The sequence below is a fragment of the Eutrigla gurnardus genome, assembly GCF_963514095.1.
Source record: "Eutrigla gurnardus genome assembly, chromosome: 17".
Taxonomy (NCBI): Eukaryota; Metazoa; Chordata; class Actinopteri; order Perciformes; family Triglidae; genus Eutrigla; species Eutrigla gurnardus.
Window position 1 is genome coordinate 15232625 of NC_139928.1, and position 27732 is coordinate 15260356.

General features: G+C 42.0%; 1 protein-coding gene across 2 annotated transcripts; it reads right to left on the bottom strand.

Annotated features, from left to right (window-relative positions):
* Window positions 1–24: 24 nt before the first annotated feature.
* On the bottom strand, window positions 25–27645 carry kmt2ba (lysine (K)-specific methyltransferase 2Ba). 2 transcript variants are annotated; one of them, XM_084032243.1, is made up of 36 exons: window positions 27228–27645; window positions 22270–23734; window positions 21703–21869; window positions 21349–21438; window positions 20750–20906; window positions 18742–19018; window positions 18144–18205; window positions 17782–18003; window positions 17161–17270; window positions 13508–14290; window positions 13257–13370; window positions 12955–13101; window positions 12752–12844; window positions 12491–12608; window positions 12143–12256; window positions 11564–11754; window positions 10962–11063; window positions 10657–10767; window positions 10348–10424; window positions 9982–10163; window positions 9226–9311; window positions 8775–8909; window positions 8481–8639; window positions 8192–8309; window positions 7968–8046; window positions 7613–7773; window positions 7305–7466; window positions 4825–7198; window positions 4438–4566; window positions 3985–4100; window positions 3562–3687; window positions 3173–3425; window positions 2900–3010; window positions 2665–2748; window positions 2433–2562; window positions 25–1913 (listed from the first exon to the last, which is right to left on the bottom strand). In XM_084032243.1, the coding sequence occupies exons 1-36, from the start codon at window positions 27528–27530 to the stop codon at window positions 1638–1640; spliced, it is 9384 nt and encodes a 3127-aa protein (XP_083888369.1). In that variant the 5' UTR covers window positions 27531–27645; the 3' UTR covers window positions 25–1637. The 2 variants fall into 2 exon arrangements, with proteins under 2 accessions (XP_083888369.1, XP_083888370.1); XM_084032244.1 differs by having other exon boundaries at window positions 13508–13612; window positions 27228–27643.
* Between the last annotated feature and the right edge of the window lie 87 nt (window positions 27646–27732).

Sequence of the window (27732 nt, forward strand, 5' to 3'; positions counted from 1 at the left end):
AAACATTGGGAAATGGAATACACATTTTTTTTTTAAACATTTCAAATTTTTATTGAACATAAATAAAAAAAGAAAAGAAATTGAAGGTAAAAAAATATTTAACAGGTTTAGAAATTCTTTATACAACTATACACAGGCAAGGATCCATAGTGAGCCCATAAAGTAACAAAGCTCGGTCAGTCCTAAAAAAAAAAAAAAATCCATGAGCTGGGTGTGGCGGCAAACGGGGTAATGAGCACAAAAAAATGGTGGCATCCATTTCTTTCAAAATAAACGCATGCATAATAGAAAGTTTGTGTTCAATATTGATTTTCTTATTGTTTCCATAATAGCAAGTAGAAATGATTATTAGGATTGAACGAGGAAGCAATTTTCCCCACCAAATGTGTTGCGTAATAAAATGTAACTCTTGCTTCATAACACCTTTGAGGTAGTACACCTGTGAGGGACAAAGAAACAGGAGGAAGAGGGTGTTTAAAAAAAAAAAAAAAAAAGCCACAAAAAATGAAAAAGATTAACTTAGATTAATTAATTACCCAGCAATAATTTCTGTTCTATTAGTCAGCCTTCACTTATGAATTGAAAGCTCAAACACATACATTTCCATCAGCTTGTTGAATATACATTTATTGTTCAAATATACAAAAAGATTTATAAGGGATTCTGCAGAGCAAGATCACTATATTCAGTTTGAGCCCCGCACCAATGAAACTCTCCCTCATAGACCTTAAATTACACAAATTAACAAACAAAGAAAAGGGATAAAAGCATTCAGATCACAGCATCTCTGCCATCACAAATAAAAACAGGAACTATCAACTGACTTTAATGGAGGAGGGGGGGGGGGGGGGTGACTATATTAAAACAACCTTTTTGTCACCTGCACCTAAAATATTGGAGTGCCTGCTCACAAAACGTGTTGTATCAAGACTGAGGTTAAAATGTAGCTGCACAACAATGACCACCAGGTGCCTTGAGTCAAATGTGTCGATTCATTTGCCCCGTCTGCTGCGACACCAGTGCTGCCAGAGAAGGTCGTGACAACGTAAGGTGCTCAAGAAATTCTCCTCATCCTTCTCCGCGACATTGTATTTACAAAAAAACAGTCTCTGATCGGCAATTTATTTGAGTCCCCTTTTACACAGTAAGAGCTGCAATGAGGTTATTTTAGTTTGCACCATTTGTAGCTGTTAACATTTGCCTCCAGGCTTTTGTCCAGCCCCAGTTCCAGCAGAGGCTGCTGACAAATAAGACAATTTTAAAACGGAAAGAATGTTGTTGAATGGGATGGTAAAACTACACAAATCCACCCAAATGCAGCTTCCTTAATTAAACCGCACTCCCTTACAGACCAACAACCCAGCAGTCTGAAATCACATAAATAGTATTCATCCCAGGCTTTGACATATGGCTCCAATCTAATTTGTGTCGCTGTTCACAGCAGGTCAGAGGACAGAAACGTGCTTCCAGCAGTCTATAAATTAAGTAACAAAGCGAAGACTTTCAGTAGATACAGGTCTGTGTATCGGAAACCTCATAACGGAGGCCTTCATCAGTTCATCAAAGTCTGTCTCCTGAATTCAAGAGCGTTAAACAAGATGGCTGTTGGCACGTGGCGCGTGTGTGCGTGTGTTGTACTAGTTCAGGAAGCGTCTGCAGCGTCTCGTCGCACAGTTGCAGTGCAGCTTGCTGTTCTCGTCCTCGATGGGGAACTTGTAGTCGTAGGTGAGCTCTTCGCCCCGGTAGATCTTCCTCAGGGCGAAGATGACGATGTGCTTGCGGCCGTCTACGTTGATGACGCGAGAGTAGCAGTTTGGCTCGCACGAGTGGTTGATGAAGCGAGCCGCGTTGCCTTGCATCGTCGCGTCCACCACGTCGAAGTCGTCGATGCGGAACATGTAACAGCCGATGCCCTGATGGAGAGTGTTGAGACGACCAGGTTAGTCTTTATCTTCACATATCAAACACATTCAAAATGTTAAAATATAAGCTTTTAATTGTAAATGTAATTTCCATTCTGTAATTACATCTTGTTTAAGTATTTTTCATCATTTCAAGTTGAAACTGTTGATCCTGCGCTTTGAATGACCAACCTACACTACTATTACTGCTGTTCCTTCACATTAAAAACCTTCAACTAGGGCTGTGACCAACAATTATTTTCACTGTCAATTATTTATGTCCTCAAATGTCGTGTTTTTTGCACATCTCAAATATAATCAGCGAAGATTGAAGAATCTAGAACATTTTGAAATTTGAGAAGCTGAAATCAGAGAAATGTCACTTTTTTTCTTAAATAATTACCTAAAACCATTTAATCGTTGAACAATAGTAAAATAATTGCCAACTATTTTGTTAATTTCATTGCTCGGTGCAGCTCTACATTAAACAGGAATGAAGATCAGACAGAAACTCTGATTATGTTTACTAACCTTGCCGTCATAATATTTCTCCCGCTTATCAGTCAGGACCGAGCGGATGACCGTGCCGGCATACTCGATGACCATCTCGCCAGCCTCAATGTTCCTTTTGCAGAAAAGGCCGCGACCATGAATTTCAGATCTAAAAAGGAGGATTACAGAATAGGAAACGGTTAAATAGATTTAATCACATACATTATTTTGGACAGTAATATAATCTCATGCCGTTCTTTGTTGCCATTACCTGTAAACTCCTACTGCTTCTTTGGAGATTTTTTCCAGGTGTCTGAATCTCATTGCCATGGGAAGCTCACTGCTGGTGGCTCGCCTGTCAGAGTGAGACACACAAAAGGTAGCGTCAACACGGACATGACATTTGCCACAATACCATCCACGATAAAATTGCTGTTGGTGAGTTTTGGAGTGCACTTGGTTGAAGGTTAAAAAAAAAGAAAGTGCCACAAATTGAATCCTCTAACCTGGAAGATTTCAGTGGGAATTCATCCTCCTCTTCATCAAAGGGACCCACTATGTCTGGAAGCTCTCTGTGCTGTGATGCCAGGAAGTTGAACATATCAAAAGTTGCTTTCCTGATTATAGAAAGAGGAAGAAAAGATGAAAGAAGAATTTAAATCACAGACAAAAAATCTGAAACAAAGATACCAAACGACAACATATAATAAATAAACATGATTAACACTTAAAAGCTCTTTAAAATGAAACCAGTCAAGACTAAGAGTAACTGTGTGTACCGTGTGTAGACTTCACTACGAGCGCAGCCACTCTGATTGAGGGGAAGCTCTTCCTCAATGTCATCACAGCGGTGGAAGCGAAAGCGGTGGCGTTTGCAGTTTACGGCACCCTGCAGTTGCTCTAGCAGGAAGATGACGGCATCGTGGACGACGCCGAGCACCCGCGGCCCGCTCATCCCACCCAGAGGCAGCTGCTTCAGGTGGAAGCCTGCTCGGGCTTCAAGGACGCCGTCAATCACCGCACGCCAGGCGACTGAGGGAGGAGAGATAAGGAAGGTCTGAGAGCAAAGCTGCTGACAATTTTCTGTTTTTCTTCTCAAATGTTAAGTCGCTCCCTCTTTCCTCAGCAGTGTTTACATATTCAGAGGCAGGAAACCAGAAGCTCTTACCTTCTATGCTGTTAGCCTTCACACTGAAGCCATCATCACTGGTGATTTCAAAACGCAGGTGGGGCTGGTTCATGTATGTCCTCTTTCTGTGTTTGGGTGCAGATGCATCTTCCTCTGAGCTAAAACCTGTCAGATCAAATGAGTCAGCGTTGCAAAACATTTCCAGAAAAGCAATGATACCATTTAAATGCTGAAAAAATCTGTAAAATTAAATTATGAATTATTAGAATTTGTGTAGCAACTTGAAGAGCAAGGTATCATCTGAAAACTTTACAATTAAGCTTTTTTTTTTTTTTTTTTTTTAACTAAAGACAGATTTAACTAGTAATTATCAAAAAAATATTTCTCAGTTGTTTCCACATTACATTAAATTGCTGTTGTAATTTTTCCAAACAAATTAACATATAAGATTCAGTTGCAAACCTGAATAAGGGCCCCATTCAGAGAGGTCTCCGTGACGAGCGCTGACCCACGTGTGTGATTTACCCTGAATTAAACTGTTGGTTTGTGCGTTTGACGGTGGACTCTCAAGTCGACACCTGGGCAGAAAGAACAAATTAATAAGTAAAAGCATAAACAAGAAATATGAGGACATTTGGGGGACAGTAATTAACACATTTTAACAATGTAAAGGCAGAATTGTGCATTTTTTTCCATCTCCAAAAAAAAGGAACTAAGTTTGTTTGAAAGAAAGTGTTGCTTTTAAATGTATTTAAATAGCTGTTAATGCAAAATCTTCTCCTTTTTAAGTTAAATCGAATATTTCTATTAATCAAACATGGAGGTGGGTAAATTCATATAACCCAACGCTAATCATTTGGTACTCTATAGCAGAGTAATAAGGCCCTAATGAGGGTACCTTTAAGAAGAACTAACCTGGAGGGTGGAGGAGGAGGTGGTGGTGGTGGAAGAGCAATCCTCTGCTTGGGTTCATGCAACATATCCTCCTGGTCCATATTTAGGATGTCCTTCATTGATGGAGCTTTCATTCTCACACCACTCGGCCTGTTGGAAGAAAACAAAAGAAAACGTTTGGTAAACAAAAGACAGGCTTGTTAAGTGAACATTTTAAATCGTTTAAAAAGGCATAAAGTTTTGCAAACACCACAAAAAAAAAATAGTAAAATCATGCAAAAATTTAATTTATCAAACAATTATGTGAACTTTTATCATTTCACAACCAACTCTGTTTGGAGTAATAATATTTGACTCTGTATTACACTGCAGTAAAAACAACTAGAGAAGAAACAAATCTTTGAATACCTGGCTTCATTAACTTCATCCAGCTCACTTGAGGGATCCCTCATGAAGTCCATCTTGGATTTCTTCTTGGAGGGCCGCTCAGTCACCGATGACACTCTCTTAACCCTCACCTGGTGGCGTGATGAAGCAGGTGTTGGTTGCAGGTCTAAATTTGGTTCACTGGGGGACTCTGAACATGCAGCCGGTGACTGATCTGGGACCTCTCCGTCCTGAAACTGTGTGCGACTCCGTCTGTTCTTTGGCCGCTTAGTTTTAGCGAGGATGATAGGTTTTGTCTTTGGCGCATCACCGTGGGTAGCCATGGCCCTGTCGATAATTGGCGCATCACGGTGGGTAGCCATGGCCCTGTCGATAATAGCCTGTGCTGTGCTTTCTTCGATGTTAGACAAAACTGCTTCAGGAGCCCTCTGCACACTGACCGGAGTTGTGGGACCTTGAGTGCCGATGGCTTTCACAGGCACCACTCGAAAAATGACTTTTTTCTCGGATGTTGCCGTGCTGTTACCGGCAGAGGGGGCGCTTGTGGCAGGGAGGCTGGATCGAGGCTTTATTATGACACGAGGGACTGAGCGCTGTAAGGCATTACCACTGTGGAGTATCTTGGCAATTTGGCTTATTTTATTGTAGGCAGGAGAGTTTGTACTAAGTGACTGATAAGTGTTTGATCTTGGGTCTTTGATGAGAATCTGACCTTGTCGGTTGACCAGAAGGACCTGAGGGGCAGGAGCTGGGGATGCCGTTGAGCTCGTGTCTGCAGCCTGGTTCTGAATGGCAACCTGCTGCTGACTTCCTGTCCTCGACTTGTCCAAGCGAATGGCGATGGTTCTGCCCTGTGAGGCGCCACGCTGAATAGGCATGTTCAAACCATTGATCACAATCGGGGAGGTGACTGTGCGTGGAACTGCAACGGCGGCAGCAGCAGAGGAAGCAGACGCGTTATTTACAGTCTTCGTGGGTCGAGCGGGTATCATCAATTTGAGCTTGTGCTGCTGTGTAAGACACGGTTTGGGGGACAAGCGTTTGAGGTTCGATGCTGGATGTTTTGTCTTCACGATGATGGCTTTCATTGGTGATGTGGATTTTTTGGTTTTACGCTCAGGACCCGGCGACTGCTCTGGAGAGTAGTCGGGGTCATTCAAGTCATCTTTAAATCCTTCAACGGAGTCGGTCGATGAGCTGTTCTCATCTTTATTGCAAACTTCAATGTTATTTGGGAACACCACATTGGCACATTCAGCAGAAACAAAATGGCCTGTAGTGGAGTCCAAAAACATCTCATTTTGAGATGGTAGCGTTTCAGAGGTCATCGGGACCTCCTCCTCCTGAACTGACATATCGTTTCCATAACCTGCGTCAAGAAAATCAGATGGTGGAGAATTTCCTTGAAACGCTAGCTCAGCTGTCGACTTTGAAACGGTGTAGATTGGCTCCAGCCTCTTTAGCGCCACCGTCAGCTGTTTAGTAGGTGTGTTAAGGTTGACGTGAACATTATTCTCTCCATCTTCGCCTTCCGTGTCCTGAGCTCCGTCATCGACCGCCTCACTCTCATCACTCTCTGACCCGCCGTCTGCGCCATCCAACTGTGAGATCGACTGTGATGAAGTGAGCTGACCCGAGGCGTCTGAGCTGCCAGCTGCGTCGCATACCACTGTGCGTGAAAATTTAAAGTAATGGCTTGACGCTTCATCTTCAGAATTCTCCCTGTTATCTACTTGCATTTCCACATTCTGCACTATGCCTTCTACCTCTCCTCTCCCACCTTGTGCTCCACAGTGAAGTGCCACATTCTCTGTGAGCAGAGCTTCATCGAACTCAAGCTTAGCATTCAGCATGGAGGCCACCGCCACCTCTGTGTCGGGATCAAACACAGTATAGGGCATGTCTTGGGCCATCAGGTGGGCTACCTCCTCTTCCAGGTTATCAGGGGCAAGTGAGATCCCGTTGGTTGTGGCCACTGCTGCGTCTTCTGCCTCAGATGATGCAAGAAAGTCTTGGGGAACCTCTGCAGAAACTGGAGTGGTGATTTTAAAGTTTTGCCTGCCTCTGGGGGAGTGAGTGATGGCTGCACTACGAGGCGACAGCCCCGCAGAAATGCTGGAGTTGGATCGCGGCGGAGAGCTCCAGACTGGCGATGCCGAGTTTTGTCGTGACAAAGGAGGCGAGGCTGCTCCCAGGTTTGATGACCTAGGTGGGGAGCTGAACAGGGCGCATCTGGAGTGGACGGTGCCGCCAGAGCGGAGGGTCATCGGTACAGACGGGTCGCTGTCCGTTGGCGAGGAACTGCAGCGGCTTCTTGATGAGAGCCTGCGTGGGCGACGGGTATCCTCCAGGTCCCTCAATGTCAGGATGTGATGTGATTTGGGAAGTGCGGATCCTGAGAGCATCAAAAAACAAAGAGTGAAGAACAGGCAACAATTTATTGCGTCTACCTGAAGAATACATTAAGATGTGACACTAAAACTACAACTTAAATGGTTTACCTGGAGATGGAAGAGGTCGAGATGAGCCTCCTGCTGGTCTCCTGGTCTGTGTGTAACCAGGACTTCTGGGTTCAGGTGTATTGTGCTGTTTAGAGTTCGGTGATGGAGTAGTGGACTTGATCGGGCTGGATGAAGTACTTAAACAATCTGGGGACTCCATATCTGGTACGTTGCAAAAGAAGCATTTCACAGAATTAGATTTAGGCTAATCATTTATGGTCAACTCTGTATTTTTTTTTAGCAAAAACATTTCTGCAAGTACTGGCTAAAATGAACAACATAAAAATAAATAGAGAGTTCCTGCTGACCTCTGTGACGGTTGGGGCTGTGGACAATGGTGTGATTCTCTTCTTGGTCCCACCTCGGATCTTGTTCCTCACCAGGGAGAGGCGTGCTCACTTCTGTCACCTTACAAGTGTACTTGCAGCGTCTGCGGGGGTCCACGGTGCTCCAGTACAACCGGGAACATCTGGAAAAGGAAGGGGGGGGAGAATGGGTTCATGTGAAAAGACAAACAGGAGTAATATTCAAACCAAAGATAATTAAAGTAATTCTGAGAACAATAATCATGCTAGATTCGTTCGAAATAGAATCATAAACAATGCTGTCTTAAGTATTTTTTTTAAGTAACAAATCAGTTTCATAATGACAATGAGCACTTACTGATAACCAACCGGATACAGCATCCTCCCATTTGACGACAGCTCTGACAACACACCAAGTTTCTGAATCTGCAGAGAGCCTGGAAAATTGAGGAAGGAAGGATATTAGGTTTCAGCACATTAAAGGCAGTCTGATATATAGCTTTAATATTTAATCCCTTTATGGAAACGTTTCATGTACAGGAGTCAAGCAGCTCAACCCCACAACAACCAAGATAGTCATACCTATTGTCATGTTTATGGATTCTGGGTCAAGGCCTGTGAGGAACTTTCTCCGGAGATTGATCCCATCAAAGTCCACGTAGACCCGTCGAGCCACTTCGAACCCTTTCCCAGAAACCACCTGGAGATGTATGGTAAACCATAAATCAATGGAATGTGGAGAAAATCAGCATGTGTGAGGTATGCGTAGGTAAACAGAAAGAGTAATTATTTCCCCTCTGATGAAATATTTATAACTCTAATGGGAATAAAAGAGAACCTTGGAGTGGAACCGGGGGGAATGCATCTTTACCTTCGCACTGACAAGATCCCTGTGATTGAAGCAGTACATCTTCCTGTCCAGCTGAAACACACAGTTCTGGGCACGAGCACACATGAAGTGGAAATTACTCTGGCAGGTGGAGAGACAGCAGCCCACAGTGGCTCCCGACTGTCCACAACGATCACAACGCTGTAAAATGGAGGACAACAATGATGTTATGATCATTATACTTTTCAAATTGGTTTATCATTGAGTTCTGCAACACTTTGCAAATAAACATTTAGCTTCCAGAAACATGTATTTTATTTCCTGGTAATATCTTACCAGGTGGCGCCCTCTTGAGACAGCGGTGTGCACTTGCAACAGAGCACAATTCTCCTCATACACCTCTGCAGACCACAGGCAGCAGTTAATGTGGGCCCACTCATTCTGTCCCAGGTACAACAGTCTTCCTGCATCCTGTTAAGAGGAAAATAGATACACATTACTAAATAAGTTGTAGAGTAGATATTTTTATGAGATGGTGTGGAGAACATTGAGAAGCATGTTGAACTGGAAGAGTTATAATGTACAGTCACTGAAAACATGATGCATCCCATTTCTGTGTTCAAGTAGGAGACTTTTTCCTGAGAATTGCAGTCAGTGAAGCTGAAACAATTGGTGGTGGTGGTGGGGGGGAGGGGGTTATTCTTCTATTTGCAGACTCATTCGAGATGAAAATATGTATTAGTTGCAGCCCTTGCAGTAAAAAAAACAGCAAAATAGCTGAACTCACCTTGGGAGCATAGTCTCCATTTTGTTGGCACAAGGCACACTGCCTCATATCTTCAGTCTTAGTTGTTTCCAAATCACTTTTTCGACCTGCGAGAAAAAAAAAATGACAAACTGAACATGTACATCTATTTCAAACCCGAGAGAGCAAATATAAGTAGAGATGTATTGATGGAGCATTTGTAATTATTACTCTTACAAATGCAAAAATGTGAAGAATAATAGTTTAAGATTGACGTATTTATGTTTCTAATACAACAGAAGAACCACCACAATCCCTAAAGTGCAGAATATACTTATTTTGAAATTCTAATGACCTTGGACTGCATTTATAGTGCCTTTTTTGTCTCCTTACCAGACAAAGCGCTTTACAATTCCCCTCTCATTCACCCATTCACACACACATTCAAAGGAACCGATGGTGGCGGCGCTGGCCTGCCTATCAGAGGGGCATTCAATATCTCACTCAAGGACACTTTAACATGTGGATAGAAGCGCCGAGTTGAACCAACAACCTTGGAGTTAAAGGAAGACCTGCTCTTATGGCTCAGATTGTTTAAGATGTTGACTAGTTAATGCCAAATCGTAAGTCCTTATTGATTAGAATGTACTATACTGTATAATACATAATAGCAGATTCATTTGTAAATGTTAAACCTCCTCTACTACAAATTAACCACAGCTGGAAGTCTAAAGGATTTAACTGAGCTCACATTCCTCAGCATACAGGATACAGAAGAGTCTACAACATTTTCCATACCATGTGAATACAGAGGGCAGCTGTAGGGGACACCAGGCTGCTGTGAGGTGACCGAGGACAGCACTGACTCAGTTTTCCCCGTCTTTGGACCCCTGGACACTTTGAGCTGGTATGTCCTTTCCAGCCACTGTGCATAGCTGTGTTCCTTAGATGGTGGGAGGACTGCCTCAGGGAGCATGCCGCTACAGAGCGAAAGATAGAGGTAAGACAGAGGGCAGGCTCAGAGAGGACATTTGTGCCCTGAGTGACACTTTTATATTCTCCATAAATTATTTTTGACTAAACACATGCCTGAAGCTTCAACTGCTATGCCATAAAGCTCAAATAAACATCATAATGTTAAGTTTATTGCACTTGGTAAATTACCTTGGGAATTCCTCGGAGAGGGAGCTCCATTTTTTCAAATGGCTTGCAGGAAACCAACTGAACACATGCTCTATCACCTGCAAGAAACATTTCATTAAAGTAAGATCAAAGGTAAAATGATTTACTCAAAACAGTGTTTACATAGTTATTTATTTAATGACTCAGTTCAACATTCCAGGCTGTCAAATAACAATAACCATGCAAACTGAAGCCGAAGGAAAATGTGAAGTAGATTTCTGTTGGAAATCAATGAAAGATAGGTCTCTAAAAATACATTTAAAAAGTGGGAGATTTGGGAGGAAAGCTTACTTTGACATAGTGTACTCTGGCCTGACGGGTCGGTCTCTTGTCCTCAGGGAGAAGCTCCTCCTCCTTCAGCCACTTCCTCATCACAGAGACGACATCTGCATGGAAAGCTTTCTGAGGGAGCGAGAAGGGAAAAAGCAGGTCAGGGGTTCAATCACAAGCAGAAAAAGAACCGTTTTTTATACATTTCCCTCAAAGAATGTGGCAGCATTTGCTGTATTCCATTTATTGCCGACTGCTTTGAAACATGCACTGAAATATAAACAGGAAGAGCAGTTCTTGGCAGCTTATAAGAAGAGTGTACTCACTATTGAGGTGTAACTGCCCCCGTTGAACTTTTTCTCAATGGCTTGAAGATCACACACTGGTCGCTGTTCCCTGATAAATTGTGTGCCGTTTGTTTCGCTGCACTGAAAACACAAAAACAACAGTTTAAAAAGGAGCAGTAGGTAGAATTTAGTGGCATCTAGTGGAGAGATTGCAGAATAACACCCCACCCCCTGTTCACCCCTCCCTTTCCAAGAGCGATGGAAAACTACGCGGGCTTTCGGGTAACGTAAAGGCTCTCTCTAGAGCCAACATTTTGTTTGTCCATTCTAGGCTACTATAGAAACATTGTGGTGCAACACATCAGACTCTGAAGAGGACCCACTTCCGATCTAGATATGAAGGTCATTCTAAACTAATGAAACCACGATTCTTAGTTTCAGCTGATTATACACTAATGAACATAGTTTCCAATATAAAAACACATTTCTGCAACTAAATGCTTCTAGATCCCACACATCGATCCTTTAAATAAGACCAAACAACCAATATTACACTTACAATTTGAAACAAAGGGAATGTAAAAGCTTTTTATTGCTGTTCTGGGATATTATCCGTCAACGTACTGCGGCTAAACTCTTACCATTTTACACACAAGGAGGTGCTGAGCGGTGTCATCAGAAAGCAGGTCAGTGAGCACCTCCTCCAGCCCGGCGATCAGCTTGCTCTGCAGCTTCTCCTTCAAACCGCTGTGTTCAGTTTGGTGCTTGCTGCAGGGTGAGCAGGTGAAAAACGCGTCTTCGGTTTGGCTCGACATCAACGCGAACAGCTCATCTGTAATGACAAATGGACACATTTAGAGGCTATAATGATGATTGAGATTATATCTGAACTGTCATCTACTACAATATATCAAAGTTCTACATTTATGAATAGACTAAGAACCATAATTTATTAAAAGTGGGTCTTTAAGCATTAATGTCCCTCTTTAAGTACAAGATGCATTGAAATTAGTGTAGGCGCTCTTCTATTATTTAAGCTCTAAGTATTTTATTAAACACACAAACAGATGTTTTCATTTTGCAACATTTGATCCTTTGTAATATTAGAAATTATCGTATTCTCCCACATACTGTAACTCAAGACGGTGTTGAGCTTATGAAACAATAAACCTGGACTTTCCTAGTTTTTATATTCGTTAGATAAACGGAGTGTTACTTACCCGAAAGTCCTTCACATGTGTGATGAATCCAGTGGCTGCACTCTGAGCACCGAATCATCTGTGTGTGTTGGTTGTTGTCGTCATAACATTTGTGGCAGATGGTGCAGAAATTACCTGATGTACATACAGATGATTCATTAATCACATCATCCATTTCTAGTGCCACACATTTTAATTTGAAAACAGACTATGCATGTAAATCATGTCCTCCTTCTAAGCAACATTGGACTGGTTTGGTTAAAGGTTATACTCCATAGCACTGTTGATTGCTATTTGAAAAAAGTGTTTAATGAGCATTCAAAAATATGACTAGAAAGCCTTCAGAAAACACTGTCTCAGAGGTCTTACCTTTTTTGTGCAGAGAACTGCATTCAGGACAAAGATCCTCCTCGTGATTCCAGGCCATGTCCCAAGTCTTTCCAGGAGTCACGCCGCAGCTTTTACACCGGATGCATGTCATGCACACCTGTGCAAACACAACGATGTCAGAAAACAGCGAACATGAGGCCTTACAGTAGTTCACACTGCAAAGAAAAACCCATACATTGTCCATGAAATACAGTGTGGTGGCCTTTTTGACACATACACCAGACTATTAAAAGGTATTACCCAAGGCATGTTGCAGTTCAATGGCTTAGGGTAAGTTGGTCCCAAGCAGGAAGGGTGATAGGAGGTTTGGCATCTTCTACACTGCAACACAGGCTAGAGGGGAAAATAATAAAAATAAAGTCACTATTGTATTGAAAGATTGTGAGCAAATCCCTGAAAAACATCGAGAAACTACTTTGGTTTAACGTGACACTTTGGTATACCTTTGTGTTCTTGTTTCGACGGCCACACACGTTACAGAATTTGCAGCGCCTGCAGCACCAGTTCTCCTTGTTCTCCTTCTGGGGGCGTTCCTCCGGTGAGAGGCAGAAGCTGTGGAAAGGCTCACAGCAGATCTGGCAGAATATCATCTGATGAAAGTGTAAAACAGAAGTGTTATTTCTGACACTGCAGAAAAACCAAAACAGAAACATCAGCAAACATGGGGTTGGAGATACAGCGTGTGTAACGTGAACAGAAAGAACAACGTTGATGTCAGTAACACTATTTAAGCTGTGTGAACTACCTCATGTCGTCCTTTAGTGGCACAGAGCAGGCAGACAGGTTGCGGTGTTGTAGGGACAGAAGTGAGGACGCTGAGGCCGCCCATTAGCCATACATTCTGGACAGCACAGTCCTCCTGATAAACACAAGGTGAGAAAAAGAGATCAGCTTCTTCTTTGGTATTTGATAATGCAATTTGATCAAGACCAGTTAATTTCTAACTCCAATCCAATCTCTGTAAAAACTGCACCCAACACAAGATCAAAAACTCACCTTGAAGTCCACACGAATCTTGTACTTGTTCTGCAAAAGGCCCTTTTGGGGAAACCCGTTAGTTAACCCAGTCAGGGTGTTCACTGATGCACACTCTGCAGGATTCTGGGAACGAAGGACATAGTGTTTGTCAGTTGCGGGACAGTTTTGCAGCACTGTCTCTTTTACATAACCGTCCTCCTTCTCTTCAGGCCGATGCCCTCGTCTGTCCTCCAGATCCTCTTGGGTGCCGTCCTGTAACTCTATGGGTTGTGGATCAACAGTCTGATGGAGCACTTGAACAGTTTTAGCTATGTTAGCTCCGTGCGTCTCAGTCAAAACATCTGGGTTCTGCACCTCAGACTCTGAGTGCAGTATGGACGGGGGATGTTGCTGAGGTGGTGATGTTATAAATTTGTGCAAATGCAAGGCCGACTGCACCAGAGTCTTGGGCAAACGGTGCAAACGTAACAGCAGATTTTTCTGCGTAGAGTCTCTTATATGGTGCGGTGAAAATGCAGGCTCGGGATGCGTTACAGGCTTGGACAGGGGACAATGTGGTGAGGAATGTAAAACAGCACTGTGCGTTAAAAGCTGGGACAATATTGGATGCAACTGTGCAGGACACTGATCCGGAGACTGGGGACTCTGCTCTGGCAAAGACAGGGCAGACTGCAGGATAAAATCAGGCAGACGGTGTAAGTGTATTTTTAGCTGCTTCTGCAGCTTCGGCATTGGGCTTCTGGATGGGCAGGTTTCTGGTAATGTTTCTCTGGGCTCCGTCTCCTCCGTGTTCTCCTGTTCCTGTGGAGGAGGGGACTGCCTAAGCCAACCAGCACGAAAGGTTCCAAAGTGACACAAATACTAGTGACATGCAAAGGTGGCGACCGGCAGCAGCCAAAGTGACAGAAAAAGAAGGTAGTGCTATGATTTTAAGATTAGGCAGGAATAAGAGGTAAAAATAAGGTAAAGAAGATGCATTGAGCAGCTGTAGAGGCACACATTAAGTATATTATGCATGCACCAGTACAAAGAACACTTAAGAAACTAATGTCTACACTACGATAGACACTATCAAATATGTATTCATGTGTATTGTCATTAAAAAAATCTCTGATGTGTGGCAGGAAAACTGATGTGCAGATATGTATGTGCATTTCCATTGTGTGATTTCCTCCATGCAGGTTCTTCAATTAGATATATGCATGTTGTATTGTAAGTTTATTGGTTGGTATAATGTTTTTTAAAAAGAAAATGTCGAAGCATGCCTTTTGCATCCACCAGCATACTGTCAACAATCCCGTTTGTTTACATTCTGCCAAGATTTCTGGAGCTAATAAAAGCCCATAAATTGGGTGAAACCAGGAAAAGCCACTTTTTTTTTTTTACATCCACTCATGTAGACAACACGTTGTTTATTTGGTGTACTTTCTTCTTTATTCTCGTCTTCAAAATATGACGGCTTCCTTGGTTGCTGGCGCGTGAAGGAGGAGGAAGATGGAGTTACTGGGTTGTAGGGCTGGCAAAAATAACGTTTCAATATTCGTACTAAAAAAAGAACAAATTGGTTCAAACTAGTTCTGTCCATTGTGTCGATGACACCGTGTCCTAACAAGCCACGAGCAAAGCAGGACACCAATTTGAGCTGAACTTTTGCGAACCCCTATGTCTATTCATTCCCACCACTCTTTTTGAATGCGTTGCAATTACTGTGGAAATGCTGATTCGTGAAGTTGAAAGGAGGCAATACCTCTTCATTTCACTGCAAAAACCTAAACAAAGCCACCTGAAAGTTTCCTACTTCCTGTTTCTGGAAGATAAGTGGTTAGGTTTCCAGTCTGATCTCAGCTCAGACAGGTGATGAGTATGTGGTTTGCTTATCTGACGTAACGTAGCGCTTGCTGTTAGGACACAATGTCACTCCCTCAGCCACCGTGTTATTCCATCAGTGTGGCTGTTGTTGAATTATTCCTAGTTTAGCTTGACGTAAAATTAAATTTCTCCCTTCAAAACAGGCCAGTCAGTGCTTGCAAGACAGACAGCCTTGACAGTGCTGCTTTCACAAGTGAATATTATTTTCCATATTTGAACATCTGTTTTCTTTTTTTAGCTTTTCAAATATATATTCAAATGTAGCTTTTGGCTTGCAGAAACACAAACCAATGAGACATCAATGAGGAGCAGCAGATAGTCATCATGACCTCAGGCCATGAGGTTTCAGATTTTAACATGCATGCACAGGGTCTTCTTCATTCTATGAGCGTGTGTGTATGCATGGTTACATAACATGACATGAAAACTGGCATGCATCACCAATTCACAAGAAACAAACACAAATGGAGACATTCAACACTTGGGAGCAGTGTCTTTATATAAATCTGGCAGAATTTCTTATGAAAGATTCAAGCAATGCCGATTTAAAAAAGGTAAAAAATAATAATAAAAAAAAAGCAAAAATCATGTGCAATTCTTTCAAGACAAAGCTTTGACAGTGGAAGAGCAAACCGTTCCTAATTCGCAAGACTGCTTGATTAGATTGGCATGTGATTCAAAGAAATCAAATGTACATGCCAACTAGAACAAGCAGAAGCAAAGAGTCAGGCAGCTTCAGCTTAGCAGAGTATTATCAGCAGTATAGCAGCCCTTTCAACACTGAAAATAGTGGTGTTAGAAAGTGATGGTGGATTTTACTAATCAGCTGTACTGATGATAAACATAAAAAAATGTGTTGTTGCCAAAAGGCTTATACTATTATTGTTAGTTTTTTTGTTTGTTGCAATATTAATTTAAATTTCAGTGAAACTAAACATGTGATAACTAGTTTTGTGCATTTATTTCTCTCCCTCTCTTTTTAAACAGTCTCTTTATTTGAAGTGATAACATTCGGTTATTGTGGTTGTTGTTTTTGCCTATTCAATGCTCACACTTGGATTGGGAGGTCATTTATTTCTATTTTCTGAATCTTGCGTCTCCTCATGATGAAAAGTCCCAAGCAGAAACCCTTTGCCACGTGTGAATAATGTTGTATTATATATGTATGTCGCAGAAGAAAAAATTTAACTTGGTGGCTAAATGTGTAAAGTACAAATTCTCATTTTACAGGATTGTTTGCAATCTGCAAACCCTAGATGCCCCTAAATCCTCCTTGCTAGGAGAGCGTTTCCCTCCAGTTAAGATACAGATTATGTGTCAAAGCCCTGATCCAAAAAGAGGAACCGACTTGTGTTTTATCATGAACAAACCTTAACTAATCTATAATTTATAAAACATGAGGTTAAGCACATGCGAGGTGTTAAACATGAAAGAGACATTTCAATGTCAGAAACGGAAGTTAAGCAAGGCTGAATTTGAAAGATTAGACCCACCCATTCCAACACAGATGATTAAAATAAAATTAGAAAACAACAGTGAGATGCAGACCTGAGCAAAGTGTTCCTTGGAAATACTTGTGTTTTTTTGTCCAAACTGTCAGTTAAGCTTTAATTTTTGAACTGACAGATTAGTTGATAATATGTAGTAAAAGATTTAGATTTAAAAAGATTTATTTATTATTTAACAGGCCAGAAGATGCACAAAAAAATAAAATAAAAACATTTTCCAAAAATACAGTTTGACCCAGGTTTGATCAGGTGGAACACTGGAAGTAAGGAGGGAAATCTGCTGGTTGTTTTTACCTTCAAAGCTCTGGGTCTGCCCACAGCTCCTCTGGAGAACGGCCGGCGAGGCTTCACCACCTCATTCGGAGGGTCATCCGGTAGTGATGTGCCATCTTGAGAAACGACACCTCCAAAAGAAGAAAGAGAGATCTAAAGACACAATCCTGATTCTTCTGCATTTATCATATTCATTTATTCATCACATTTATTTTTTTTGGTTAAAACCAGTACACTATGTAACCAAGAAGATGTTTGCATTGGAAATGGTTTTCTAGATGAGAGTGAGCTAATATGACAAGCCTGTCTTCTCTTCTTCTCCACTACACAAACTGCCCAGAGGATATAGCTAGCTGTCCTACACAGTCCCCATCTATATTATCTTTGTGCACTTACATTGTCAGTTTCTGTGTAACTCTCTATATACTGCAGTGTGTGTGTAATGCAAACAAAAAAATCTGTATATCCTCAAAATCTTTCATTATATTTTCGAATGCACGTTGTTGGTGTTTTCAGGGGGCATAATATGATAGACTGTTCACAACATTAATCATGTCAAAGGTCTTAAGCCATTACAAATACAGAATACAGTGCCAAGAAAATACACAGATGTTTTAGTCCAAAAAAAAAAGCTTTGGTTACCTTGGTTGCCAGCAGCAGCTACAGTTGGCTTGACATCCAGTTTATCTTCTTCTCCTTCAGATTCGGATATCAGCAAGCTGCTGTAGCAGCGTGGTGTGATGTTACGCAGGGACTTTTTTCTGACCTCAGGCGTCATCGAGGACGATCCCTCGTCTGCGCCTCCAAATCCCCAGTTTGTGTCCTCGCTGCTTGAAACGGAGCCCGAATAATGCCTTGCCTGAACTGAGAAACCGGAGACACATGATTAATGTTGTGAAAACATCTGGATATTCAGTTGAATTTATTTGAGAGAAATTATCATCGCAAAAGAGACAAAAGAGAAAAACGAAAGCAGGAGAAAACATTAATTATTAGAGACATACGTTTCAATGGTTTGATGACGCGCTCAGTCTTTGCTTTCTCGATTCGCTCACACTTCCTGTATCTGGGGGAAGAAGAAAGAGTGCAGTGTAATTAAACTGTATATCAAAAGGGAAAGTTTTGAAAGTGGTAGACATCTATGAATGTGTTTGACTGTAATAGTTGACTGGCCTACATTAATGGTTTACAAGAAAGACATTTAAAGTATTTCCACGCTTCATTAATAGGTTAAATAGAATTTTAAGCACCACCTACGGAAACAATCGATAATGCACTCGAAACGAAGTTGTCAAACTTGAATGTAAATGCCCATAATATTATCCGTCTTTACAAGATGAAAGAAAAATGATCCAGCCTTTACTTGTTTGTGTTGACCACACCCCGACCATTGTTTGACTATAAGGTAATCACAATGTAAATACACTGTAAATGACAGGTTACACAGTTCAGCGTCACTTGTACAGACGTTTGCTCACTCAATGTACATTTAAAATGACAAAAAACCCAACCCACATAACACAGGAATGCAGTAAAATCAGCCTGTTGACCAGCCTGTCTCTGAAAAGTCAACTATCTAAATGTGTGATTAGTTTAACTTACATGCAACACTGCCGCTTGGTGTTGGGCCCCCCGAACTTGGGCTTATCGCGGCAGTTGGTACACTTTGCGCAGTCGTCCTCTATCAAACAGCCTTTGCAGCATCCACAGCGGCGGGAACGGACTCCCCCAGGTGCATATTGACTCTGGGCCTTCTTCTTTCTGAACCTGTGGCCCTTCCCCCTCCCCCTCCTCCTCCTCTTCTTCTGGATGTGTTCCTGAGTGACAACCCACTGAGCCCTTCCCCGATCAGTGACGTCATCGTCATCATCTGCCACATCTGCAAGCGAGAGACCGATAGGATGGGTATAAAGAGCCTCAATATGTATGGCAAATATTATTTAAGAACATGTAATGAGGGGGTGACATCATTGGATGCCAAAAACTTACTATTCAGCTTGCAGGAGACATTACAGGTCTAACTGCTGTGATTGAAGGTGCTTATATACACACATTAACTGGTCGTTTGTCTGGTTTCTACAGCTACAAGTTACTACTGGCTGCCTGAAGTGTCAGAATTTAGAAAGAATAAAGTTAGATGCCTGGACGAACACATCAGGAGCCTCTGGTGGAAAAATCCCTTCCTGACTTTTTTGGGGTTGAAATCTAGGATAGATATAGAATAGATTTGAAACTCAATTCCTTTGACAACCTCTGGCATCCCCCAGTGATAATATTTCAATGCCAGCTGGCACATTACCGTCATAATTTTAAATGAATAATGTAGCTGGAATAACATTGTGCTTCCCAACAGCACTAGATGTGTTCATTAGGAGACAAAATTCAGGGCAGTGAGTCTACTTGTCAAACGGCACTTCCTCACCTCTTACTGAGTGATGCTCACTCGACCAGTGTTGGGTAAAGCTTTCCAACAGCGGTGGCTAATCTGTGTGTGACAAAAGATATTTTTGCTGGCAAATATCTTGGTTACAACTACATTGAGCTAACAAAGCAGTTTATGTTTTGCGCTCAGCAGGTTACGTTTGCCAAAAGCTATCAATATTGTGCTCTTTTACAAAATAATCTATTTTTAATGTTGTGTGTTGATAACTGCAGAAGCGTAACTATACCAGTTTGAAATATTTTAGCTGGTAAATGTGTTGATTATAATACATTAGCAGAGCAGCTTTGCCAAATAAAAACTGTCAGAAATGCTAATGAAGCATTGAGGAGCAATTTAATAAAAGAAAAGAAAAAAAACAGTTAACCTACCTGAGAGCATGGCAATAAACGGTATCATGTCGATCTATTTTTTTTTTTTTTTTTTTACATCAATCTGTGAATGATGTAGTCTTTCTGACGAATCCAGAAATGTAGTAACTCCAACTGCACTGCAGCAAAGATCAATGCTGCACACTGACATGCTGTAAGCTTCTGAACTTGTCTGTGACGGATTCATATATATTAAACTGATTGATGGATTAACCAAATTAAATGAATTCATTTATTCAAACGTTTGCTAAAATGAACACTTGAACCATGATGAGTTGATGAGCTGTGATGGTGCTCGCTGCAGTTCTGATGGTGCGGACAGTAACGGATTTAACAGCTTTCTACATACACAATCCACTGTCGAACCATGATGAGGTTTATCATACAAGTATTCAGCCTCTCAAAAGAGACAAAAACATGTTAATTTATGAAATACATGAAATTTTACTGCCAACTGCAGGCAACAAAAATTTGAAGTCTTTATTTGGGAGAAAACTGAATCCAATGCTTTACCATGACCGTGACCTGCAGCTACAAATTAGGTGGTAAAGTCTTCTTAAGTCCCCCCTTTGTGTTCTAATAAAACTATTTATCATCCATGTCAACCCATAACTGCAATGATAATGAAAAAAAATTATGATGAAACGTAGGTTTCTTGCTTCTTAAACCTCAATTACAATCTTTGCATATTCACAATGCATTGCAAAAATCAACGAGCTGCTCATCTTCCTCGAGTCAAGCTACAGTTAAGTTAACTTCTGCATTCTGCTCAACAACAACACATGTAGATGCACTTTACCTTCTGCTACGGGAGAAAAGGTGATGCCCTCTCTCTCGTGAAGTGGCAGGGCGCTGAGTCTGGGGATATCATCGGGCACCATGGCACGGGGCTGCCCCAAAGCCACCGCTGCTGCCCGACACACATGTTTGATCCTCGGACCACCTAGAGGCTGCTCCTGTACACAAACACAAAAAGTACAGTGTCCATTTTTTAGTGCAAAAGTTAGAAACAAATCAATATATTCCTCATGTAATTTGAGTTTACTACTTGAGGTGCTATAACTGTCTTGTATATTGATTGTTTTTGAATGTATTTACTTTGAAGGTGCCCCAAGAAAGCTGGATTTTTTTTATTGATTTAGCAGCTTCCACTGCTTTAAGTATAAAAGTATGACTTTTTTTCCTTATGGCTCAACGCCCTGTACTTTTAATAGTTTGTTTCTCATGACTGCCTGCACACAAACAACACAGGCAGCCTGCGTTACAGTGTCGCATAATAAACGATCGACGCTAGAACCAAACACGTGTGATTACAACAAATGCAGAACACTGATGCTGCTTCACTAAAACTGAAAAAAGACAACATAAAAACTCACATTTTCAAGTTTAAAGTATTACCTGAGGACTGAGATCTTTTGGAGACATGCCAACTCTCCTTCTCCTCCTCCTCCTTCCGCTCACTGGCACTCGTGGTTCTCCGGAGCCCAACTATCGGACCAGACGAGGAAGAAAAACAAGGTTTTATGAAAGAGATGCAACACATAATTATGTTACGATGCTTTCTTTCATAGATAGCCAACATTACAATAAGACTCAAACAGGCAACAAATCAAATGTTACATGAACAGTTATACTATACTGTATTGTACTGGCACCAATGTTGCGTATTAGGGTGACAATGGGGCAGATCTATTCAAGTACGTTCTAAAAATCTTGATTTCTTCTGCACAGATTTTATCTTTTGATTCTTACATGTGTCAACTTGAGTTGCTTCTGCTGATCAATCTTGATGAGCTGGACTTTGGCTTTCTTCAGCAGGTGGAGCATCGTCTTATTAGCACCACTGAGACCAATCCGATGGCTGGGCCCGCTGACCTCGATCGCCTCCTGACTGTCCGCAGTCACACCTCCTGCTTCATCTGTGTGAAATGAATAAAGCAACTCTGGTCAAATGATAAACAACCAAACGCCCAGTAATTGCATAACCTCCTGGAAAATACACATAAACTAAACACTCAGGTAACCACTCTTTAAAACTTCCTAGATATGTATCTATCTATATATACACAACATTGCATTCTCCATCAAGTATTTCCTGTCTAGTTCTAATTTGACCTGTCTTCTTGAAATTCATAAATAAAAAAAAAGTCTTTGCTATTTTGTCTCAGGTGTACCTGAAACTAAAGTGTGTAGACACATTAATGTTAAAAAAATATGTTTTACTATTCCAGTAGAAATTTCGTAAAAGGAAGCATATGTTGCATTTGTAAAAACAAGACATTTATCAATAATTACACAAAAATATGAACGCATTCTTACCATTGGTGCCTGTATCTGATAACGGCAAATGTGAGTCTGCTTTCACATCAGCGTTGACCATCACGGCTAGTTTCCTCACAACACCAGGAGAGTCCATCTCCTCCATCACAAGCTTTGACCGTCGTCTCTTCCTGACATGAGCGGTCAAACCGTCACCATGATGTGTATCGTCCCCCTCAGTGTTGATGTGGCCTTTCTTTTTCTCTGCCAGTTTCAAGGTCAGTTTCTTGAGGTTCTTGTAGATCTCTAGGTGGCTCGTGCCTGTCCTGGGCTTTGATGAGAAGTTTGTCACTGCAGATGGACTGTCAGCCACCGATATTGATGCACTGTCCGGCTGCAGTGAGTTTCCATCATAGTCTGACTCCTGCCATGATGGACTTGGCTTTCCGTCCTCTCGTTGTTGACTTTTCAGCCATGTTGAGAGAGAGCCCTTCGGAAAGGAAATAATTCCCTCATCCAAGAACCTCTTTGGAGTTTTAATAACGCGCGATGACCGTGCACTCATTACAGGAGTGGATGAGTTGGTTGAACTCTGCTGGACTGAGCTTGGCTCAGCCTCGGATTGAATCATATTTTGACTTTGCGGCTGCTGTTCATTGCCGTCCGGCACTGGTATAGCAAAAATAGGCTCAGGTACGTATGTGTAAAACACACGCCTAGTCCGTTTACTACCCAGTTTTGGTCGTCTAAATTCAGGAGGGTTTTTTGGTTGCTTTCGCCTGTGTCCAAACAATGATCTATGTTTTCTCTGTTTTCTTTTATCAGGAGAGTCTGTGGCTTTGCACTCAAGAGGCATTGCTGCCTCCTCTCCACTCTGGGCACCAGCCTCAGCTCCAGCCTCTGGAGAGGCACCCATACCCTTGGCTTTTCTCTTCCTCTGCCGTTTGTGAAAGGACGTGAATGACGGTGCGACTGCCTGAGATGTGCGTCTGGTGTGCCCAATTTGAAAGCCCCTCATGCCTTTCACAGATCTCTGTGGCTGCGATTGGTCTGTGTCTGAGTCCTCCGACACCTCACCTCGTTCTCTGACCTTGGAAGGTTGCCTTGTGCGACCAGCTGGGTTAGAAGCCGTTTGGTTTTGCGTATTGCCTGAGTGTGCTGATTTTCCTGCTTTCCTGATAAGGTCAGCTGATCTTGTAGTGCTCTGTCTACCTGAGGCCTGCTCACCTGCATGTTTGGCTTTTGCAGTGAGAGCTACCTGCTTGCCGTGCAGTTTAATTACCACCTTGGGTATTTCTTTGTCTTCTGTTGGGCTCTCCATGTCAAGCTGTTCTTCTTTTGGGGACCTTTGTACAATTTTCCCAATAAGAGTTGGTTTTCGGCTCTTGGGTATAATCTTTCCAATGACAGACTTTGCTGCCAGAGAACGCCTTGAAGATTGGGGAAGCTCTTGGCTAAGTAATGTTGACTGAGGAGCTTTCTGTGGAAAAACTGTTGTGGTCCCAAATCCAGTGAAAACTTCCTCCTGGAGAAAAACACAGAAAAAGCAGAACCTTGTAATGACTATAATACATTTGGACATGAAGGAAGATAGGACAGGTATGCTGTACCACTTCAATCACCTAAAGCCCAAGTTATGCTTCCGCGTCGACACAACGCATGGGGGCTTGCGGACCCCTTACGTCCTTGCGGACCCCCCTTACGTCCAACGCAAGGGCCTGACGTGCACCTCCCAAAAATCCTAGACGCGCGTCGAGGCGATGCAACACCAACGCAGCGGCATTGGCTGTGATTGGTCCGCTAACTACATCCGCTGGAGACCGCTATCCGGTTTCTACTCAAACACCGCCATTTAAACTTTTAAAAGGCTACTTTTATTGTTTGCACCTTGTTGCTTTTGCACAAAGAAATAAAACACCAAGTTCTGAAAAATTGTGGATGTTTAAAGCCGGAAAGTAAACAAATACGCTATAACGAGGCTAACGACGATATACGTCAAGAGTCTCGGTTGGTCGGTCAGTCTTTACAAAAAACATAGCGCCCTTTACCGGTGTGGCATTGAATTGCATTTCGACACGTAAACCCAACGCAGAACCATCACGGTCTCCAAGCAACTACGCGGAAGCATAATCAGGGCTTAATGCAGACACGAAAAACAAAACATGAGAATCCCATCATTGTCATAATATGGCTTAAAGCTGACAAATGCCATGTAACCTTGCTATCATAACAACACACTGAAACACAACATAACTTAGAAAGCACCTAAAATTCTTTATTGAAAACATAATCATTTTCTTCTGTCTCTTCAATAAGGAATTTTAGGGGCATTTCTCCATAAATAACTTTCCAACCTTGCCCCTTTCACTTTCAGCAGATGTCAATTTGACAATGAGGACACAAAGCAGTATTGAAAACGTTTCCATGAAATCCATTTTTTTCAGCTGATCGGCTCTTCTGACCAGCCTACAAAGAGACCACCAATTAAACTATTTAGAATGAATATCACCGGATCCTAATATCAATATTAATGTATTTGGGAAATTGAGGATCAAATTTTTTTGTTAGCTCTCCCATAATCAGAGAACCACGCCGTTGTTTACTTTTAAAGAAGCTATCCGTGCTTAGGTGGGGTGGTAGTCCAATGAATTAACTGAGGGCCCCTGTGCACTAATTCATACCATAACACTCTGTTTTCTTCCTACCTGTTAATGTATAAGACAGTTCAACTTGAAAGGAGTGAAGTCTAAAAGTGACGTGGTTTCTTACGGAATGCCCCTTTAGTACCATATGTGAGTCATCACTTAATTAACAGTCATTCAGTGCTACAGCTTAGTGTTACATCCCAACAGTGGCACTAAACAAAGCAGATTTTGGTTTCAATGTTTCAATGAGAGTTAACTTCAAGAGATATTTCAGGAGATTATCTGCCTGTACAGTGTGCACCATCTCTGCATGTGTCTAATTGTAAGTGAGATATGCAACAATATTTTTTATCTGAAATAAATCAGGAGTTTAGCACTCAAGCTAGAGTGGAATAAAAGAAGAAATTGGCATTTTAATAGAGCGGAGTACAGGAAATATACATTCAAATCACCATTGCTATAAAGGTTTACATTGATTAATTGGAACACACCCTCCAGCATCCTCACATCCAGGCACCCATCTACCTCAGATGCAATGATTGTACACTAAAGAACATCAAGAGAGCACACTTTAACTTGACTGCCAATTACTCACATCCATCTTCATGCGCAAAATAAAGACACCAAAGATTTCTCAGACATGAAATCATCCCATCCGATATCTATTCCAACCCGCTGCAGAGCACATGAGTGTGTGGCACTATGTGACGTGGGGTACTCCAGTTGAACAGCACCCACAAGCTTCGAGCAATGTGACTCTGTTACAGTCCACTCTAAAGGGATTGCATCAGTGAAGCCTGACTGATGTCAAAAACAATAAAGCCTCTGGTCTCTAGATTAAATAATAAGATTAGGTCCAACCTGGCATTAAATCATTATCACCACCCTGTCTGGATGGCGCTCCTATGAGAGCACTTTAGACGTTAATGATATGTATCACACTGGCTTCTTTGAAGAAACACTGAAAATATTAACATATTTGTGGTAGATTCAAGTCCTCCTCTTATTGGTTGTATGATATTTAAGTCTCATTACAAATTACTGAAGCTCTTAAAAGATGCATCACACTGCATCATAACTTGTCACCATGGACCAACAGATAATGCAAAAAGACTATTTTCATCTGTAGTACCTGGGTGTAGGTAACTACGGATGCACTGGTTACAGAGATAAAAGTTAATAAAAGTAAAATTGAAATCTTACACGTTGTAAAAAAAAAGCAGACACAATAAAACACCATGTGAAAAACTAACACCACCTTTAAAAACAGAGAGTTCAACAGAAGAGGAAATTTCCAACTGGACACTAGGTGCCAATACTGACCAATTCCATCTCCTAGCAATCAATGTCTAAACATGATCGTCTTTCAACCATCTTTTCTAACTAAATGTAAAATGCATATATATAATATAATGTTAATATACAAGACTTGATTTCAGCAGGTAGAATGGCACTTTACAATAATAGCATTTGTTACAAATGTCTAGGCAACCAACAATATGAGCTGACCATATAAATCTAAGTAAAAAATTGGAGAAAGCTTTGATTCCACGTTAATTTCACCTCAACAACAATCTCAATAATAAAAGGGAGATAGATGGATGATGGGAATTATTAATGTTTTTACATACACTGCACTATACATATAATTAGGTTTTAGAAAGGCAGGTTTTGTGTTCCTATTCATCTTTTTATTATTACTATTATTATTACTATTATTATAATTATTATTGTTGTTATATTATTATTATCACGTCATGGTAACGTTCCTCTCCATCTCATCACAAGTTCAAAACACCGAGCAATCAGCTGACCGCTCCAACGTGGGGATCACTCTCCAGCGACGTTTTAACTACGACAAGATTACCAACCTGTGCATGTCAGCAAAGTGTGGGAAGTTCAATTCCGCAGAACGTGTCACGGGGTGAATAAATAAAAGACATCTAACGTTACTGGTTTCCACAACAAAACGCGTTCACGATTGTTATCATACCGCCAAAGTTTCCGCCTAATGTTCCTTTCATGCGAGCAAACTCAGCTGGACGGACGGCGATCTCTGTATGCATGACGGTTGCAACTTCAAAACAGACCATTAACTATTAATATCCGCAAAACCAATGAAACCAAATATTCCCAAATTAAACCATCTGAAGCATAGCGTCAACCCTGCAGGCAAGCGGCTAGCTACGATGCCCATTTGGGGTTAGTGTTCGCGAGCTAAGTAAACGCTAACTAGCACTATGTTAGCTTGAACACTTTAAGAAAGTAACAAACAAATTCATTAACGTGCCGTTCTTTTGAAAAACTGACTTGTATGTCCTATTACGTGTATTGTTGCCCATCTAGTTGACGTGCTACAGTTAGCTTATTCACCTCCTCACTGTTGCTGGAGTCGAAGCCCGCATCTCTCCGCCTCCTGTGCTTCTCCACCACCCCGAGCAGACGCAGCAACGACGGGTCCTCGCTCAACGCCAGGCCGATGTTTACGGGCCTCGGCCCTTCAGCAGCCAGTTCCCCGTCGTCGGAGCCCAGCCTTCCGCGTTTGGTGCGTTTCTCCGACCGCAACCTGCTGCGAGCCGTGCACGGCCGACCCGGGAAACGAGCCCGGGCCGGCGCTTGGGTGTTCAAGCCCGCGACAGTAGCGGGAGATGGTAATCCCCCTCCCGATGCCGCCATTATTTACTACAACAACACCGACGACGAGCTGGCAGAGTGTGACAGCAGCGATATGAGAGGCAAGATGGACTGCGCCGAGGCAAAGGCGCGAGATAGAAAGGAACCACAAGTGCATCATGGGAAAACGAAATTCTCCGCCACAGGAGGCGATATTGGCCACGACCCGCCCCACTCTACCTGACAAACCCTTCTCTGATTGGCC